At 40.3% G+C, this 17,155-nt stretch overlaps 2 protein-coding genes across 9 annotated transcripts in view; one reads left to right on the forward strand and one right to left on the reverse strand.

Annotated features, from left to right (window-relative positions):
* B3GALNT2 (beta-1,3-N-acetylgalactosaminyltransferase 2) overlaps positions 1-8,961 on the forward strand; it is a 36,709-nt gene extending 27,748 nt beyond the window's left edge. For 3 of the 7 annotated variants that reach the window (XM_067535761.1, XM_067535759.1, XM_067535758.1), the window contains 3 exons: positions 3,537-3,696; positions 4,589-4,645; positions 6,166-8,961. In XM_067535761.1, coding sequence (XP_067391862.1) covers positions 3,537-3,696; positions 4,589-4,645; positions 6,166-6,300 — 352 coding nt within the window. In that variant the 3' untranslated portion in view covers positions 6,301-8,961. Of the gene's footprint in view, positions 1-3,536; positions 3,697-4,588; positions 4,646-6,165 lie in introns of those variants that run through there. The other 4 variants (XR_010917574.1, XM_067535757.1, XM_067535760.1 and 1 more) reach the window with 4 other exon arrangements.
* TBCE (tubulin folding cofactor E) overlaps positions 7,646-17,155 on the reverse strand; it is a 49,051-nt gene continuing 39,541 nt past the window's right edge. For both annotated transcript variants that reach the window (XM_067535754.1, XM_067535755.1), the window contains exons 10-17: positions 16,663-16,727; positions 16,519-16,583; positions 15,583-15,735; positions 12,309-12,462; positions 10,759-10,827; positions 9,977-10,036; positions 8,071-8,162; positions 7,646-7,785 (exon numbers count right to left, since the gene is read on the reverse strand). In XM_067535754.1, coding sequence (XP_067391855.1) covers positions 7,693-7,785; positions 8,071-8,162; positions 9,977-10,036; positions 10,759-10,827; positions 12,309-12,462; positions 15,583-15,735; positions 16,519-16,583; positions 16,663-16,727 — 751 coding nt within the window. In that variant the 3' untranslated portion in view covers positions 7,646-7,692. The remainder of the gene's footprint in view (positions 7,786-8,070; positions 8,163-9,976; positions 10,037-10,758; positions 10,828-12,308; positions 12,463-15,582; positions 15,736-16,518; positions 16,584-16,662; positions 16,728-17,155) is intronic.

The raw sequence follows: 17,155 nt of genomic DNA on the forward strand, positions 1-17,155 counted from the left end.
GAATTGAGTGAGCTTTAGTGAAGTCTCTGAAAATACTCTGAAAAAAGTATTTAAAATTGGTTACCTAAAAGATGGCATTCAGGAAGCACTCTTGAGAGAGGCAAAATAATAAATATTAAGATTTTTAAATTCAGATTAAACCACACTACTTCTCTATGTACAAAGGTGACCTAGTATCTCCTCACCAGCAATACACAGTCTGTGCCATCTGGGGTTTAACAGGAGATGCTGTAATACCTTAAATTACAATAACATTTCCACATCCCATTAAAAACAATTTCAGGCTAATTCCTTGGCAGTGCTTTTGTAAACATTTTCTCACCAATGATGTTGATGTCTTGGTTGTTGTCATGTTGCAGAAGCCCTACTGGATTAGAAGGGTGGGGTTGATCAAAGGTTATGGCTATGCTGCAATCAGAAGTATGATTTTTAGCATGGGCTGCTATCCCCATTCTAGCCTAGCTAAAAATAGCAGTGAAGGCACAATGCGTGGGTTCTGCAAGCGTGCTGGGGTTGTACTTGTAGTGCTAGCCTGCACTGAAACCTGGCTGCTGCATCTTTACTGCTATTTTTAGCCATGCTAGTTAGATTAAAGCTATGGTAGCCTGTGCTGCAGTCACACCTCTGGTTGCTATCAAAGTATCTTTGATACTTCAGGTACTTGGCACTACTTGACAGCTGACATTTCCCAGCAATTTCAGTGAGTAGCTCAAATATTTCATTGCATTATATAAGCAACTAAAAATGTAAGTTATTGTGTTCAAGCATTGTGTAGGAAAATAATTGAATATGCTAAAATTCAGTAAGACAAAGGCAAGATTGTAATAACCTAAAATTTTAGCAATAAATTAAGAATATTTTTATTAATCCCTATGGAGGTCTATACCTTACATTTGGTACACAGCAATCAGATTTTCTCATTGTAGAATCCATTGGCTCTGACAGATATACAGCAAATAGCCAAAAATAATTCAAGTGTAGTCCTGAACACCTGATGTTTGCCTTCTACCTCTAATTGCCATGGCCTGATGCCATCTAAATATAGACTTAAGGCTTTGCTTAGCAAAATGTATAAAGAATCACTGCTTGTTGGTAACTAGCCGAAGGAGGAAAGGTCTCACTCACATGCAGTGGAGTACTTTTTGGGTGAATATCAGTGCTTGTTAAACAGAGATCGCAAACAGTGACTAGAGCCAGCCATTGTGTGGGCATGTATTGTGACCTCTGCCAATCTATGCCCGTCTTCTTTCTGCTGCTCAGTACTAAGCACCTACTGCACTGCAGCTGACATGCCAGCAGAATATAATGCCTCTGTTATAACCAATGGGCCACAAAAAGTCACTTACCTTTTGGTTGACCTAAGTCATGTTTGGACCTGTTTCTAAATAGCAAAAGTCTGGTCCATTGACACAGTTATGGCAGCCAACTGTGATTACATCTAGGACCTGTTCATAAAAATACTTAGTTCTTACATAGTGCTTTTCAACTGTGGGTCTCAAAACCTTTTGGAAGGTGAGTAAATATCATTATTCCCGTATATAGGGAATTGTGGTATTTTAAGACTGATCAGGGAAAAAAAACAGTAGGGCCATATTTAAACCCTTTGAGGGGTTGTATTTTAAAGTACCAACCTGTGAGAGGAAGTAGTCCCAGGGTGGCAGTTTGTGGTTTGAAAAAGAACGCAGGCTGGCTAGCTGGGGCTTGGGCCCAGATTTAAGATGACTTGACTTTAAGAGTCAAGGTTTCCCTCTCAGCTGGGCCCAGGGGATGATGGGGTTAGTAGGCCTCCACAGCAAGATATGCTGGGAGGGAGAACAAGATATAAGCAGTCTCTCTCTCAATAGGAGAGAGTACGAAGGGAGCTTGGAGCCTCTTACAGTGTGTCATGCTACAGCTGGGAGCATGCTTCCCAGCCCAGATGGATGGGCTCAAGCGAGCTCTTCTCAAGCTAGCATACCAAAAATAGCAGTGTGGGCATTGCAGCTTGGGTGGCTAGCCTGTCTCCACCAGAGCTGCAACATCCACACTGCTATTTTTTTTAGTGTGCTAGCTTGAGCCCTGTCTAGCTGGGCTGGGCTGGCCCTTAGGGTTTGTGTACGCAGCATTTCTACACCAGCCACTGGCCTGCAGCAGCTGACTCACAGTTACAGGCTGTAAAATTGCAGGATAGATGTTCTGGCTTTGTCTCAGAGCTCAGGCTCCAGCCCCCATAACAGGGGAGGATCCTTGAGCCCTGCAAGCCTGTCTTTAGCTGATGCAGGCCAGCTGTGGGTGTTGAATTGCTGTGTAGACAATACCCTTAGAGACCAGGAAACTGCTACTTTTTTTCCCCTTCTCCTTTAACTGATCTTTGAGAAAGAGGCTGAAGAGAGAGTCAGGAACAGACCCTGAGGGTGGGTTATTTTAGTGTTTTTAAACTTAAACTTCAGTTTTTATGTTTGTTAGGATTTTACCATCAGCCTGCTAGGGAGAGTCTGGCCTGTCTGGAGCAAGAAATCTTGGAGGATAAAACATAGTGCTTGTTTTGCTAAAAGTACTAAATGGGTGCAGCCTGCAGTGAATAGCTGCCTGGTAAACATCATTTTACAGATGGAGAAACTGACAAAAGAGCATTTAAGTGACTTGTCAAAGGTCAAATAGCAAGACCATGTCTGGTGCCCTGATAGATTGAGTTGAACACTGTGGTGGCTCACAGGAAGAAAGGGGATTTCTACTGTTACCAGGACCCCAAGTTATTGTTTTGATTTCTGTACTTGCAAAGTTCCAGAGGGGTAGCCATGTATTCTATATACAGCAAAAATGAGAGTCCTGTAGCATCTTAAAAGACTAACAAATTTTTGTGGGCATAAGCTTTCCTGGGCAGCATGTGATGAAGTGGGTTGCTGCCCATGAAAGCTTATGCCTGCAGAAATTTGTTAGTCTTTAAGGTGCTACAGGACTCTCGTTGTCTTTGCTGTATTTGCAAAATTAGCCATGTTTGAAGAAACAGATGTCCCTTTTGCTGCCTGACTTTCCACTTGACTGCTACTTTTTAGGAGGGCATTTGTTTGCATCAGTGAACCAAGTACTAATATGTTTATGATCACAGTAAATGCATGCCCTCTGAATGTATCAGGTATATTTGTCATCAGTAAAACAACAGAAAACATGACAGGATTGGGATTTTGACAGGGCACCATGATGCTGGTTTAAATAAGTCAGTGAATTCATGCTTCATTAGCATATGCACATTATAGCTAAGTTTGCTAGCATTGTGTTTTTCCTGTGTTTTACAAATCTTCTTAGAGGAAATAAATAGGACATAACTGTATCTTTGAAATCTGAAATTAAATGTTTCAATGATAGCTTTAATATGGGTAAGCTTCATAGTGAAATAGGACTATTTGAATCAGAACTCAATGAAAAGTTTTCCACGCTTTTTCTTAGAATGTATGACTTAGTTAGCATCAGTTCTATTGACTAAAATTGCATGGAGGCTTGAGCTTTTTATAAATATCTTCTTCAAAAGGAATTTGCATGATTATTTGGGTCTTAAGTTTCAGACTAAATTGGGCAGTTGATCGAACGGGGAAGTGGCAAGAACTGGAGTATCCTAGTCCAGCATACCCAGCCTTTGCCTGTGGATCTGGTTATGTTATCTCCAAAGACATTGTTCAATGGTTGGCAAGTAACTCTGAAAGACTAAAGACATATCAGGTACTTAAGTTTTGTGGGGGGATTTTGGCATGGGGGTTATGTTCTCCCCACCCTTCTCTCACACACCTTTTGATTCTGGTACAGTAGATGCTTGTTGGCAGCAACACCTTGTCAGAGCAACCGGTGCTTACAAGCAACATTTCCTCTGGGAACACTTTCCCTATTAAGAATTGTTGACACTGCCCATAAAAGCAAGAGCGGCTTAGGAGCAACACAGCAAAAGGGCATAGATACATTGCTACTGATGAGCATCTACTGTACTAGACTTATTAGCTGTGGATAACTTGCAGGATTTTATTTTGAGAGAGATGAGGGATTAGGAGCTCCTGAGTTCTAACCTTACTCTTGCAGAAGCTCCCTCTGCGGCCTTGCAAGTCTCTAATCATATTTGCCTTAAGCCTGGTCTACACTGTCAGTGGCCGTTTTATTAATGTTCCCTTAGCGTCTCCACTGCGTCAACATGGAACGCCTTCCAGTCGATGCAGCCTTACTCTTTTGGGGTGGGGGTGTGGGGATGGATTTACTACGTTGATAGGCGAGCACTTCCAGGATCGATTGTGCGGGTCTCCACAGCCCGCTCAATGAAGCCTGCTGCATTGATCCATCCAGCCCCCACAGTTTAGACATATCCTGAGTTTCCTAACCTGTAAAATCCAAAATTTTAATACATAGCTTCCTTAGGGATGTTGGGAGGAGGTGGTATTTTAAAAAGATGCTCTGAAGAAACTACATTGAAGAAGTTATAAATAAAGCTAATGTTTTGCTTGTTCACTTAGTAGTAATTGCACGTATGTGGTGAACATGAAACTTTGGTTCAGAATTTCATACTTAGTGTATTTCCAAGTAATTATTTCCCAAGGCTAATGTTTGTGTTTTTAAAATTCATATACAGGGTGAAGATGTGAGTATGGGCATTTGGATGGCAGCTATAGGACCTAAGAGATATCAGGTGAGCAAGGCTGCAGAAATTCTGTTTTTCAATGGTACAGTAGCTAGCATGGATCTCACTCCAAGTTGGGTAGCCCCTGGAAAATATAATTTTCCTCCTCATGGTAGGCATTCCTGTAGTAGCTATGTTAGTTAATGCATGAACAAGAGTCTCAAATTGGATTGTCTAAAAAAAATTTTTTTTTAAATCACACCCCACACTTCACTTATACCACCTTCCCCCACCTAATGCTAATTTAACCAAGAAAAGAGTTAATTCTTTCTTTGACTGTGCATATCGAATAAAAAAATTGTTAAATTACTGGGTGATTTTAGGTAAACAACAAATAGCAGAAACTGAAAAGTTAATTTGAGATGTAGCTATCTTGCATATATCAAACTCTTGTCATGGGCCTGGGGGAAGAGATACCAAGCCACTGTTTGGGGCTCTTGTTTCCAGTAGCACTTCCATTAAAAATAGTTAATTATGCAAGAGTTTCTACTCAGTGTCTGATTAAACAATAACCAGGCTTCAGTGGTAACTTTGTCAGAAGTTGCCTTAGCAGATCAGACCAGTAGCATGTACTTAAGGAAGATGCAAGGCCCTCCACCAAACCCCACACAATGAAACCATTATGGAATTATTTGATTCACAGGAAAATTTCTAGCACCTGTCAAGTCAGGGGCTGGCTTATGCCCTGATGCATCTGACAGCTTACATACTCTCACTGTAACCCATCTTAACTGAAGCAAATCATGTTCATGTCAATATGTAATCCATTTTTTTTTAATCCTGCTCAAGGCAAAGGCAGCTTCTTCTGGCAGTGACTTCCATAGGTTATCAATTTTCAGCCAGTTGCTGGTTCAGTTTCATTGCATGGAGATAGTTTGGATGCTCCTTGTTACCATCTTCTCTAGATAATCAGTATGTTCTCCTGCTGTCATTGCCTTGATCTCAGTCTGTAGCTATGAAGGGCTGGGTCAGATTCATAAAATATTTTCAAAGTCTGTTACATGGACCCAATCATTATTCCTGCTATTAAACCAGAGAGATCACCTATTCTCTTTAGAATACCAAGCAGTGTGGGGGTTAGGTCAACAGGAGAATTGAGCTTTTCTGTTCTATAAAGCATTTTACTTAAAATAGCCATAATGTGACATTTCATACTTTTAACTGGGTACCATGACCTCTTACGTAGGAAGTGAAGACATAATCCTTATTTAAACACACAATTGTTTCCTCCTTTGTTCTCAATAGTTTGTCATCTTTAACTAAATTAGTTTCTAAGTAAGCTTTATTTAAACACTAACCCTATTTTTATTTCCCTCTTCACTTAAGTCTATGTGCATTTTAAGCCATCAGGTAACCCAGATTTAGTAATACACCCATTTGAAAACCACTGCCTAACCCAAAAACCAACCAGCATATATTCTTGGTTTTAAATACCATGAAATCCTGATTTCTGACTGCATTGGTGTTATTTTGTGAAAGTAAAATATTGTCCCTTTCCAAAAAAGCCCTTTCAAATCATTGTCTTACAGGACAGCCTCTGGTTGTGTGAGAAGACCTGTGAAACTGGCATGCTGTCTTCCCCTCAGTATTCTCCACAGGAACTAACAGAACTCTGGAGAGTGAAGGAATTGTGTGGAGATCCTTGTAGATGTGAGGAAAGATAAAGACTTGAACAGGATATGGTGTATGGATCTGAGCCGTGGAGAACATTGTGAAAGGTTGTATCTGTCTCCAAAGCTGATATTGTATAATCAGGAATACTAAGGATGTATTTAAATAGTAGAAATTTCACCTATTATGTAATTAATATTTGCCCCTCCCTTTTGATAAAAAATGGACTGATACTGTCCATAACTTTTCTAATGTAGGTGTTAGTTTGACAAAGCCAAAAGTTTAAGATAAGCAATTTTCTTTTTTATAAAGTCAAAGAACTACTTCTAATTAATGCACCTATGAATTCCAACTAGCCTGTTTTTTAAATCTAGAGCTGTACTTGTTAAATGTGTATTAGAATGATAATAGGCCTGGTTCTGACCCTGGTGCTACACACATGCAGTACCAATGATGTCTCAGAGTCAGCAGGTGCAAGTTTCCACGTCAGCACCTCTATTTACAGGATTACTGTAATTCACTACCTAAGACTGCAAACCAGGGAGCTGTAAATGGTATGTGCTCATTTGGGGTTAGGATAAGTTAGCTTTTAGGATTTCTATTTAGTTTGTGTATACTTATTTTAGTGATTTGGATGAGATTATGATGCAAGATATCAATGTGCTTATACCAAATCTTGAACTAGAGGAAAATCTCTTTGAATCTAGTTATATTTTATCTTTCTGATAACTCAGTGAATAACTAGAAAAATGTAGTTTAAAGTAAAGTTTGAGCAACATACCAATAAGATGGAGAATATCCATTAAGCAACTGCATAGCATTGCAATAAGTTATTTTGAATAAATCCCTACATTCAGCAGCTTAGTTTTAACTGTGATCTTTTTTCCCTATTCTATGTGTAAATAGGATACAGCATCCAGGAGATCAGAATACAGATCTGTTCTAGTTTCTGGAAAAGACACTGATCTAAACTTTTCATGAAGCATTTTAGGTACATCTATAGTGGTGTTACATTAAGCTCTGTTCTTTTCTCACAGGATTCTATAGAAGTATTAAGTTATTTCCTCTCTCCCTTGAGAATACCTGATAGCAGAATTTAAGTAGCCTTTTCCAGCACAACAGCTGTTGTGTTTGTAGCTATTACAAATGAAAATGTCACTTAATCTTTTAGATATATGTTCTGAGTAAAATAAATGTGGAGGTCTGTTTAAAACTCATTCTTCAATATAAACAAATTCTCACCGGTGCAGTACAAGACTTAAGGAAACCCTGCTAATATTCCATTTAATCTGTGGATTTAAAAGAACCACTGAAATTATGCACCTCTAACAAAATTACTAAATGAATAGGTACTAATTTTTTATTGTAAATATAGCCTGCTGTCCTGGTTTAAGAAATCCATGTTCTTCCAAATTAAATACGTACAGGAATGAGTCACACAGTTGTTACCACCGTACTAACATGCAGTCTCCATTTTCTATAGAGTAAAACTGCAAGGACTTTAGGTCATTTTCTAGTTCAATTTCTTTACCTTCCATCTAGAATAAGAAGAAAAAAATTTACTTTGATCAGGTTCATTTAAAATATACACAGTTCTTAGGCAAGTCTTCCTTCCTCCTTCTCATCTCCTCCCCAACACCTGTCATATCTGAAACAAGTTGGATCAGGCCATTGCAGTCAATGAGAATCTGACTTTAAATGGATGTTAGAGGCCCCCCCTCTTTAGGTTATTTTAGGGCCTTTTCTAAAATACTATATAAAATTAAATAGATTTCACTTAGATTAGTGTTGACCTTTAGCTGCATAAATTGTATTTAACTTACTTTAGAACTTTCATAGGACAATTTCAATTCTGAGCCTGGAATTTTAAGTAGACGATACAGCAATCCTTTGACCTTCTGAATAGTCATAGAATCTGTCAAGAAAAATCAAGTATTAAACCAGGTAACTCTATGATCTACTTACATCCTAGCAGCTTTTGAATTTTACCAGATCATACTGTCAAATAGAATTGATTCAGAAATAAAGCCCTAACAACAAAAATCATATGTTGGAGCTCAGGTGCTAACTGCTAGCACCAAGCTGAACTGATATAATATTGAGTAGACTAACAACCAGTTAGGTAGTAGCACATTGGACTGTTAAGTAACTATTTTCATCCAACATACCAAATTTAAAACTTTATAGCTTCGTGATTTATCTTTCATGTCCAAGACAAACTGTCTTAAGTGACCTTCATGCCACACTATAGTTTTCATAGGTACCACTCAGATTTTGATGAGATATTTTTGGCAACTGCTCCTTAACGCTTTGTCACCAGGAGTCAAAACTTTCCCAGCAGAAATAAATGAATGTCATGGTGGAACAATTAATGTATGTTTCAGAATTTAATTACATTAATTATTTCCAACCAAATTACTAGTAATGTTATGGATTGCTTCATGGGGATATTTTTATAATGGACCTTTGAGTAAGTTTAGTTTGTACAAGAGGATTCCCATTGTGTATCTGGTACAGAGATAGTGGATAATTGTTTTAATTTGTTTGAAGCTTTATCTAAAGGCACAGCAATAGTGAGTTATTTCTGTAATTATCACACAATGTACTTAAAAAAATATTTTTCTATCAAACTTTTGTAAAAGCTGTCTGATTTTATGCAACTTGTGATAATGTGATTTTTATTTTAGAATAAAAACTGAACATGTCTTTCAATAGATATTTAGTATATGGTCTTCCCTTGATATTTAGCTAGTCAGTAGATGATCTAACAGCCATAATAATTCAGAACCTCAAACTGTTAAAGCCTTGACTGGACCTGATAATGTGAAAAGTCAGAGGCAGGAGAAACACTCCAGTTTAGACATAACTGAACATAGGCTAAGGAAAGATCTACTTATAATAGTCATTAATGTATGTCAGTTTCTGCAGAATATCCTTTCGTTATAATGGGACAAGTTAATCAGGCAAGGAATAGAGTTGATGCCCAGGTCAGAATTAGGGTCTTTGGTATTTAAGCCAAACTTTCCAAATGATGGAACTGAAATTTTGCTGAGTGTAGCTGATGCTGAAGATGTAAATACACAAAAAAATTCTAAAGTATCACTTCCAACACAATACCACAAGAGCCCCCCAAACAGCAGGAAACATGTTTTGTGTAGTCATCACTATAGCCCAAAATAAATATTCACTTTTTTTGTACTCCCTTCTGGGAGAGGGAGTTTACAACTATTTCTTCGGCACCCATGACATTGACTACAGTACTTACAAACAAGTCTGAGGGCAACCAAATATTAGTTATACTCCCCCAACTACTAGCCTTCATTTAAAAAACTTGATTGTCTTGAGATTTATCAAATGGAGAGAGGGGTAGTCATCCAAGTTTTCCCTTATTTTCCTCTGTGTTTCCCCAACCTGACAGAGGGAGAGCAGACCTAAGCATGAGCATAATTCAGTCTATATTGCCAAGTCAAGTCTTGTGATGGCAATGACCAACTTGGAACCTAGCAACCTTGAGGTGAAAGGTTCCATATCCGACCAGCAATTCCTCAACCAAAACTAGCACCAGCTAGCACTTGTTGTAAACAGAACAAACAAGTTGGTCTTTCCCTCTGCTGCCTGCAGATGTCTCCAGATTTCTTCAGACAGAGGAGCATTTAAATGAATAAAAAAGGACCACAAAGCAACTGCTGTAGCATTGAAACAAACTCAGTTTAGCATGCCTGGTCTTACCTGGTAGTTTCTTCTCTATGGGTTTCTGATCAGGTTTGTCAGGACATTTAATTGTCAAAGCTTTAAAAAAAATTAAAGAGAATCACTCACAATGAGAAATGTACTTTGTCTGAGCACAAGTCCACTGGTACAGGCATTAATTTCTGTTTCTTTAAGTGTTAATACAGTTTGCATAATAAACCCTTTGGGCACTTAGCATGCAGAGAACTTCAACTTAGTAAGTGAACTACAAACACTGTATATGCCATTGAGGATGTACAAAGAATTCTGAAGTCATGCCTCTCAGCAAAGGGACCTGCTACTGTTTTTTCCTGGCAGACTTTGACATGACTACTAGCTCTCACAGATCTTAGATCATATGTTTCTGACATGTGTATGGGGGATAAGGGGACATGAAGGATCAAAACAGGACAGCCTGGCTGTAATACCATATTTTCTATTCACCATCCCTGCTGCCTCCTGAAAGTTTGCAGGAATCATACTGTCAAAAATTCACCAACACCTCAAAGTCACAGTTGTACACTCTGATAGGCAGCTACATGGGACTAGAGTTAAGGTTGTTTGTAGAGCCTTAACTTTTTTTTTTCTTCTGGGAAGTGTATTCAACTTCAAGATGAACTAGAAGGCAATTTTGTGCCCTTTCCTGCTCCTTTGTGGTATATAAATTGGATTCAAAGAAAGGTACTTTAAAGCTTCCTTACTGCTCCATTAGAGAGAGAGTCTGCTTGTGATTTGTATTTTGAATGCAAAATATATAATTTTATGAATTTGTGGCCTCTTACTTAGCAGCTGATTTTTCAGAATGAAAGGCTGTAGTTGTTTCAGTTCACCTTCTTCAGGAGCACCATATTCTGTTCATGAAAAACACAAAAATGTAATCAACAAACTAGATTAGTGGAAAACAGATGAAAGAAATTAAGTTCTGTAGATAGTTCAGCTAAAATTCTCCAGGTTGTCATCACACAGGAAAACTTCTTGATAATCATTTGTGGGACAACATGGTATTCCAGGTCATGCAATGGAACTCTGTCTCTCACGTTATGCTTCCACAGGGGCTAGCTAAGCAGTCCTGCTTTCCACAGTCCAGGAGCTCAGTAGCTGAGCTCCAGCACTGCTGTGAGCTAACAAGGTCAATTACCATGTTTAGAGGAGTTGAGATCTGCTAATACTGAGAAAAATTTCACTTATTTTCAATAATCACCTTTTAAAAACTAGTCTTACTGGTGAAAAATGTTCTCAGTCAGCATGAAACAGCAACTGGATTGTGGGCATTTAAAAAGCAAAATAGGATGCCTGAAGTATTCATTTGTTTGTCAGAACACAGAACACCTTTCCAATTCGCATCCATTTCTTTGTTCCCAGGGCACTCTCACTTACAACTAACAAAAAGTCTGCCTGCATCTGTGGCCATTGTGCTCCCTGTTTTTATAATAGCATAAATCTGAACAATGGTTTGGCTTAATTAAGGAAAATCAAACAGGAAAGTAGTTGTAAAGGAGAACCAAGGAGCTGCACAAACTTAAGGGTCACAATTTAACAGCAAGACAATTCAAAAATTAAAAGTGGAGTCTGTGGGATTGAACTTCACAAGCCTTTTTGTGAGCTGAAAAACTGACTGAGAAGGCAGCCTCTTCTACATGTGTCTTTATGCTAGTGGGATATAAGCACCTGCCTGTTCTGTTCATTCCCTCTGAAGCACCTGGCCCTGGCCCTGGCCCTGTCAGAGACAGGATAGATGGACCATTGGTCTGATTCAGTATGGCCTCTCTTATCCTCTTAATAGAAGGCCCCTAGAAATGGACCAGAAGGTCCTGTTAGGTGGATGGGCTGTCAATAGCTCCTTAAAGTGGACAAAATGCCTGACTGCCCAGACAGTACATGATTGTTTTACTGTGGAAATCAAAGCCTGCAGCAGGACAATGGGTATGACAACTCAAGAATATTCCTGTCCTGAAAAAACTAAATTTAAAGGGAAAGGAGCAGAGAACCAGTATCAGAGGGCAGTTTTGGAACAAATTAGAAGCAATTTACCCTACCTGTAATGCTGGAGATTGGAATAATGAATATAAGACTGTTTAGTGTTCTGCAATTCTGCATGCTTGGCCATTTTCAAATCAGCAGAAGCATGTGGCCAGAAAAGTATTTATATTGCTTGACCTTGTTTTTGTTTTCTTCCTTTGTCTTCAAATATGGTAAGTTGAAAAAATAAAGGAGGTCTTCCAGAATAGACGGACAAATAATTGAAAGATCTCTGCCACTCGTGTACACTGAAAACACAAGAATGAACAATACCAAAGCAGGGAAATTTTCATTTCACCTCCATTGTACTTACTAAGGCAGAGTAACTGGTATCTAGGATGAGCAGCACGAAATTCCTCATTTGGTCTGTTTTTGTCTGGATTCTGATTTCCACCAGCCGTTATCCAGTCATTGCCAAACATTTTGCGATAGTCAAGCTCTGCTCCCTTTCTTTCATCAGGAAAGACCTACACTGACAAGTATTAAAAAACTGTCACTAAACTACATTTTCAAAAAACCCAAGTTCAGGATCCTTCAAGAGTCAAGATTCCTAGATATTAGTTACTTGTGTGCTCAGCACCTTATAAACTTGCAAAGAGTCTGGAAAATCTCAACTCCCACAATAGATTCAGGCTCATTTTAGTCAATGATCTCAAGAGCATAGTGTGAAAACATTAGGAGATGTGAAAGCTCAGAGTGCAATGATTTTTTAACTACGGAACAAGTCATGGGGTTTTGAAAGTTCTCTTCATATTTCCAATGTCTCCGAGCATCAGTTAATACAATGATACTGTATTTTAAAAGGGACAACACTGATGTGTATACATTATAATTTCTGACTTGAAAAGGGGGAAAGAAAAAAATGACAAATTACTTTAAATGTTTTTTGTTGAACCTATTTAACTCAAAAACCCTATGTTGGGGGAGGAAGATCCACTTGTGACAATAATAGGGCTTAGATATTTTTGAAAATTTTACCCTAAGTGGCTTGATTTAAAGTTGCAATGATTTAATGACAGAGCCAAGAACAGCATCCAGGGTTTCCTGACTCTGCTCAGTACCCCATTAGCTGACTCTCAGTCTTCAAAAAACAAGTTTACTTACCAGTAACTGATGTTCTTCGAGATGTGTTGCTCATGTCTATTCCATTATAGATGAGTGTACACCACCTTGCACGGTTCCCGGAACTTTTTTCCCCTTAGCAGACCCCGTAGGGCTGGCTCTGGTCCCCCCTGGAGTCCCGCACACATGCCGCATTGTATGAGGCACTGCCAGCCCTACGCCCCCCCCAGTCCCTTCTTTCTGCCAACTCCAGCAGCGGGGACAGGGGGTGGGGGTTGTGCAATGGACATGAGCAACACATCTCAAAGAACATCAGTTACTGGTAAGTAACCTTTTTTGAGTGCTTGCTCATGTCCATTCCATTATAGGTGACTAACAAGCAGTACCTTGGAGGTGGGTAGGAGTTACCAGTGAGCTGCGATCAGCACAGCTGTGCCAAAACCCACATCCTCTGTTGGCTGCTGGGTGATTGAGCTCTGGTTGTACGCTGTGATGATTCCTGGAAGGGACACCCTCATCTGCTGGTCGCAGAACTTGATGCATGATGTAACCTGCGAGGAGATGCTATCTCCTCTCCTCCTCTGAACCGCACATTTGGGAAAAACACGGGGAGAAACTTATTTCAGTTACGATGAAATTGGGAAACCACCTTAGGCTGGAAGGCTGGAAGCAACCTCAACTGCACCTTATCCTTATAGAATGCTGTGTAAGAGGGGCTCCAGGGTCAAGGCCTTAAGCTCAGAGACCCTCCTAGCTGAGGTAATGGCCACCAGGAAGGCTACCTTTCCTGAAGGCACGAGCAGGGGGCTTGAAGCCATGGGTTCAAAGGGGGACTCCGTATGTCTAGAGAGGACCTGGTTGAAACCTCAGGGAGGCCCCGGGTCACAGACCTGTGCCGGAGCGAATGGAACCTCGGACACTCTGCGTTCCAGGCCAACGCGAATAGGTCCAGTTGGGGAATGCTCCCGTTCTGGAAGAGCATCGCCGCCACCACCTCTGGGTGCAACAGCCAGTCATGGCGGAGTAGGAACGACTTGCTGAGACTATCTGCCTCATCATTCCCCACTCCCGGGAGTCCTTGCAAAAGGCAAAGAGGTGCCCGCCCCCCTGCCTGTCTATGTAAACCATCACTGCGGTGTTGTCCATCAGCACCTGTCCCACTCTGGCTGTCGGGAATCAGAGGGACACCTCATACGCTATGCGAATGGCCCTCAGCTCCTTCACGTTGCTGTGCAGGAGCTTCTCCTCCCTCGACCAGAGCCCCTGATTGCCTGGGTCGGCGCTGATGTGGGCTCCCCATCCTACAGTGGAAGCATCAGAATTTAGGATGACCGACTGGACCAGTTCCTTGAACGGAACACCTTTCATCATTGCCTGGGGAGTCTGCCACAAGCGAGTAGGCCAAGGGGCAGGGCTAAACTATTTAACTGTTGTTTGACCCCCTGGGAGACCCCTGTTGGGGGGCTGAGGACGAGCTGGGGGGTTGATTCCTACTTCTCAACCCCCTATTCCTGTCCCTAATTCTATAGGGTTGAAACGGCCTAGAGGGGGGCCATGTCTGGTGCCTGGAAGCCTGGGGCATGTACAGGCCCAGGGAGTGAAGCGTGGCCCTAGAGTCCTTCAGACCATGCAGCTCTGCATCGGAGATGCAGGCACTGGAGAAGACTTGATGGGCCGTGGCTGGTGCATCTCCACACTCGACCCTGCCCATATCGATGGTGCAGGGGAGCATCCACGCTCTGCGTGCTGCCTCTTTTTCTTCGGCACCGGGGACATTGCTCAGTGCCAAGTCAATCCCGGTGCCAGCGGTGCACTCTGCACTGAGGTGACGCTTGGTGCTGTGGAGCGGGATGGCTCGGACGCCAGGTAGAGCACTGCCTCCATGAGCAGGGCTTTTAACCGGATCTCTCGGTCCTTCTGGGTTCGTGGTTTAAAAGCCCTGCAGATCTGACATTTATCCTTCCTGTGCTCTTCCCCCCAGGCACTTAAGGCACCACGTGTGGGGGGGTCGCTGAGCAGGAAAGCCTTCCAGCAGGAGGCACATGGCTTAAACTCAGGTGACCTCGGCCACCCTAGGTCCCTCAGGGACTTCCTATCTAACTACACTTAACACTAACTAAAGTACTTCAAATAACGAAGAGTTCAAACTAAGGGAATGGCACTTGCAGAGAGCAAGGCTAGTTCCAGCAACCATCAGGGACAGAAAGAAGGGATGAGGGGGCGTAGGGCCGGCAGTGCCTCATATACCGTGACATGTGCACGGGACTCCAGCGGGCACCAGAGCCGGCCTTACGGGATCTGCTAAGGGGAAAAAAGTTCCAGGAACCGTGCATGGTGGCATGCACTCAGCTATAATGGAATGGACATGAGCAATCACTCGAAGAAGAATGAAGATTTCCTGGTATCTACATACATTCACTGTGACAGGGAAGAAACTCCAGACAAGCTCCCATCTTCCCAAATGCTTTTATAGTTTATCTTTTTCCAGAACACTTTGTGTGATTACTTGAAAAACAACCACATACCTCAGATTTGTTCAGAACTTTTAACTGGCCTATTTTGGCAATGATAAGCTGCCTCACTGTCTCTGGGTTCTTCTCTGTGCTCATCAAAGGATTATTCTGACACTGTAGTGACTGCAAACATTGTAGCTTATCAAGTTCATTGATAAAGGACCACTGAAATGAAAAGGGGAAAGAATTGCAAAGCTGGATTTTTTTTTTGAATTTTTTTTTTTTTTTTTAAAGAAAAATGTGAACAAAAAAGTATGCAGTCCTGACAGACTATCCACACAATGACCATCAGTGACACTTCTGTTAGCAGATCCTTTGTTTGTTTGAACTTCAGTCTACTTTACTGAATACCACTTTCATCTTGCTTTACTTAGCTTATAAAACAAAGACACCTTTGAAGGAACTAAAAGATAAACAAGTGGTAAAGCGATGTAGCTCTGACCTAAAGATAATTACATATTATAATACCACTTCTAGAACATGAGCATTTGTATTTAGCTCATCAAGACAGAGATCCAATTCATCCACTCATGTACATCTAGTGAGGAGCAATGCTTTTATCAATTTTTAACTACAGTTAATATATCTAAACAGAAAATACAAGCTTTCCCACTGATTTTAAAAGGGGACCCCAAAAGTGGCAGTACATCTATACTCACTAGGTGTTTGTATTGCAGTCATTGCATGGGAATGGCTAAAGGCCATAAACAGAGTTCTCTGCAATTTATTTAAAAAAAAAATCCAAGAAAGCATTTATGTTAGAGCTGGGTTTTGAAAAGCTTTTTAAAAATCTAACTAAAGCTAGATAATGGTCAAAGAATTTCACATAGGCTTTTTTTCCATTACATAATACATAATCAGTGAATAATGAAAATTTGTAAAATTGCTTTTTCATTAAACAAAAAGTTAAAGAAATGTGGAAAAAAAATCACCAAAAATCTTTCTTACTTGGGATATTTTATTGTCATCTACTGCAAGACGTTGTAATAAAGGAAACATTTTAGTCTTCCATCCTAAGAAAAGAAGAATAAATTTACAAGACAATAGTGAAGATCTAAATTATAGAAATGTAACAGTGCTTACTTTACATACCAAATCCAACATCAGGAAAGTGTATAGAAGAAATTCCAGTGTTTGAAAGAATTAGTTGTTCTAATCTGAAATTTAGAAGTTAAAGTACGTCTGTTAAAAATATTTTTGTAAAAATACTGAAGATTTTACATGGTACAACCCTGTTAACCCTTTGACACTCGGTGTTGTGATTTGAAGAATGTACTGTTATCAACTTCACATTATTACCCATGTCATAGTTGGTGACCAAAGTTTAAAAGGCTGTTTAGGGAACAATAGCAGTAGAGTTCCAAGCTTTCAAAATGGCAGCTTGATTTGGAGGTACTAATCTTCAGAATGGCTTGATTTTTGTTTAAAATAGTTTATTGCTCCCTTATGGCCATTATTTTTGGTATAAGGGTTTGTCAATCATTTTGCAACTTATCAGTATTGCTTGTTCATCAGGTTCCATATATTTGAATGGACACTAAGTTGAATGCCTTTTTTTGATTTAACTTGTGTATCTTTGGAAGTG

The sequence above is a fragment of the Emydura macquarii genome, unplaced genomic scaffold, assembly GCF_026122565.2.
Source record: "Emydura macquarii macquarii isolate MOO-44397 ecotype Brisbane River unplaced genomic scaffold, CSIRO-AGI_Emac_v2 contig_3517, whole genome shotgun sequence".
Lineage (NCBI taxonomy): Eukaryota > Metazoa > Chordata > Testudines > Chelidae > Emydura > Emydura macquarii.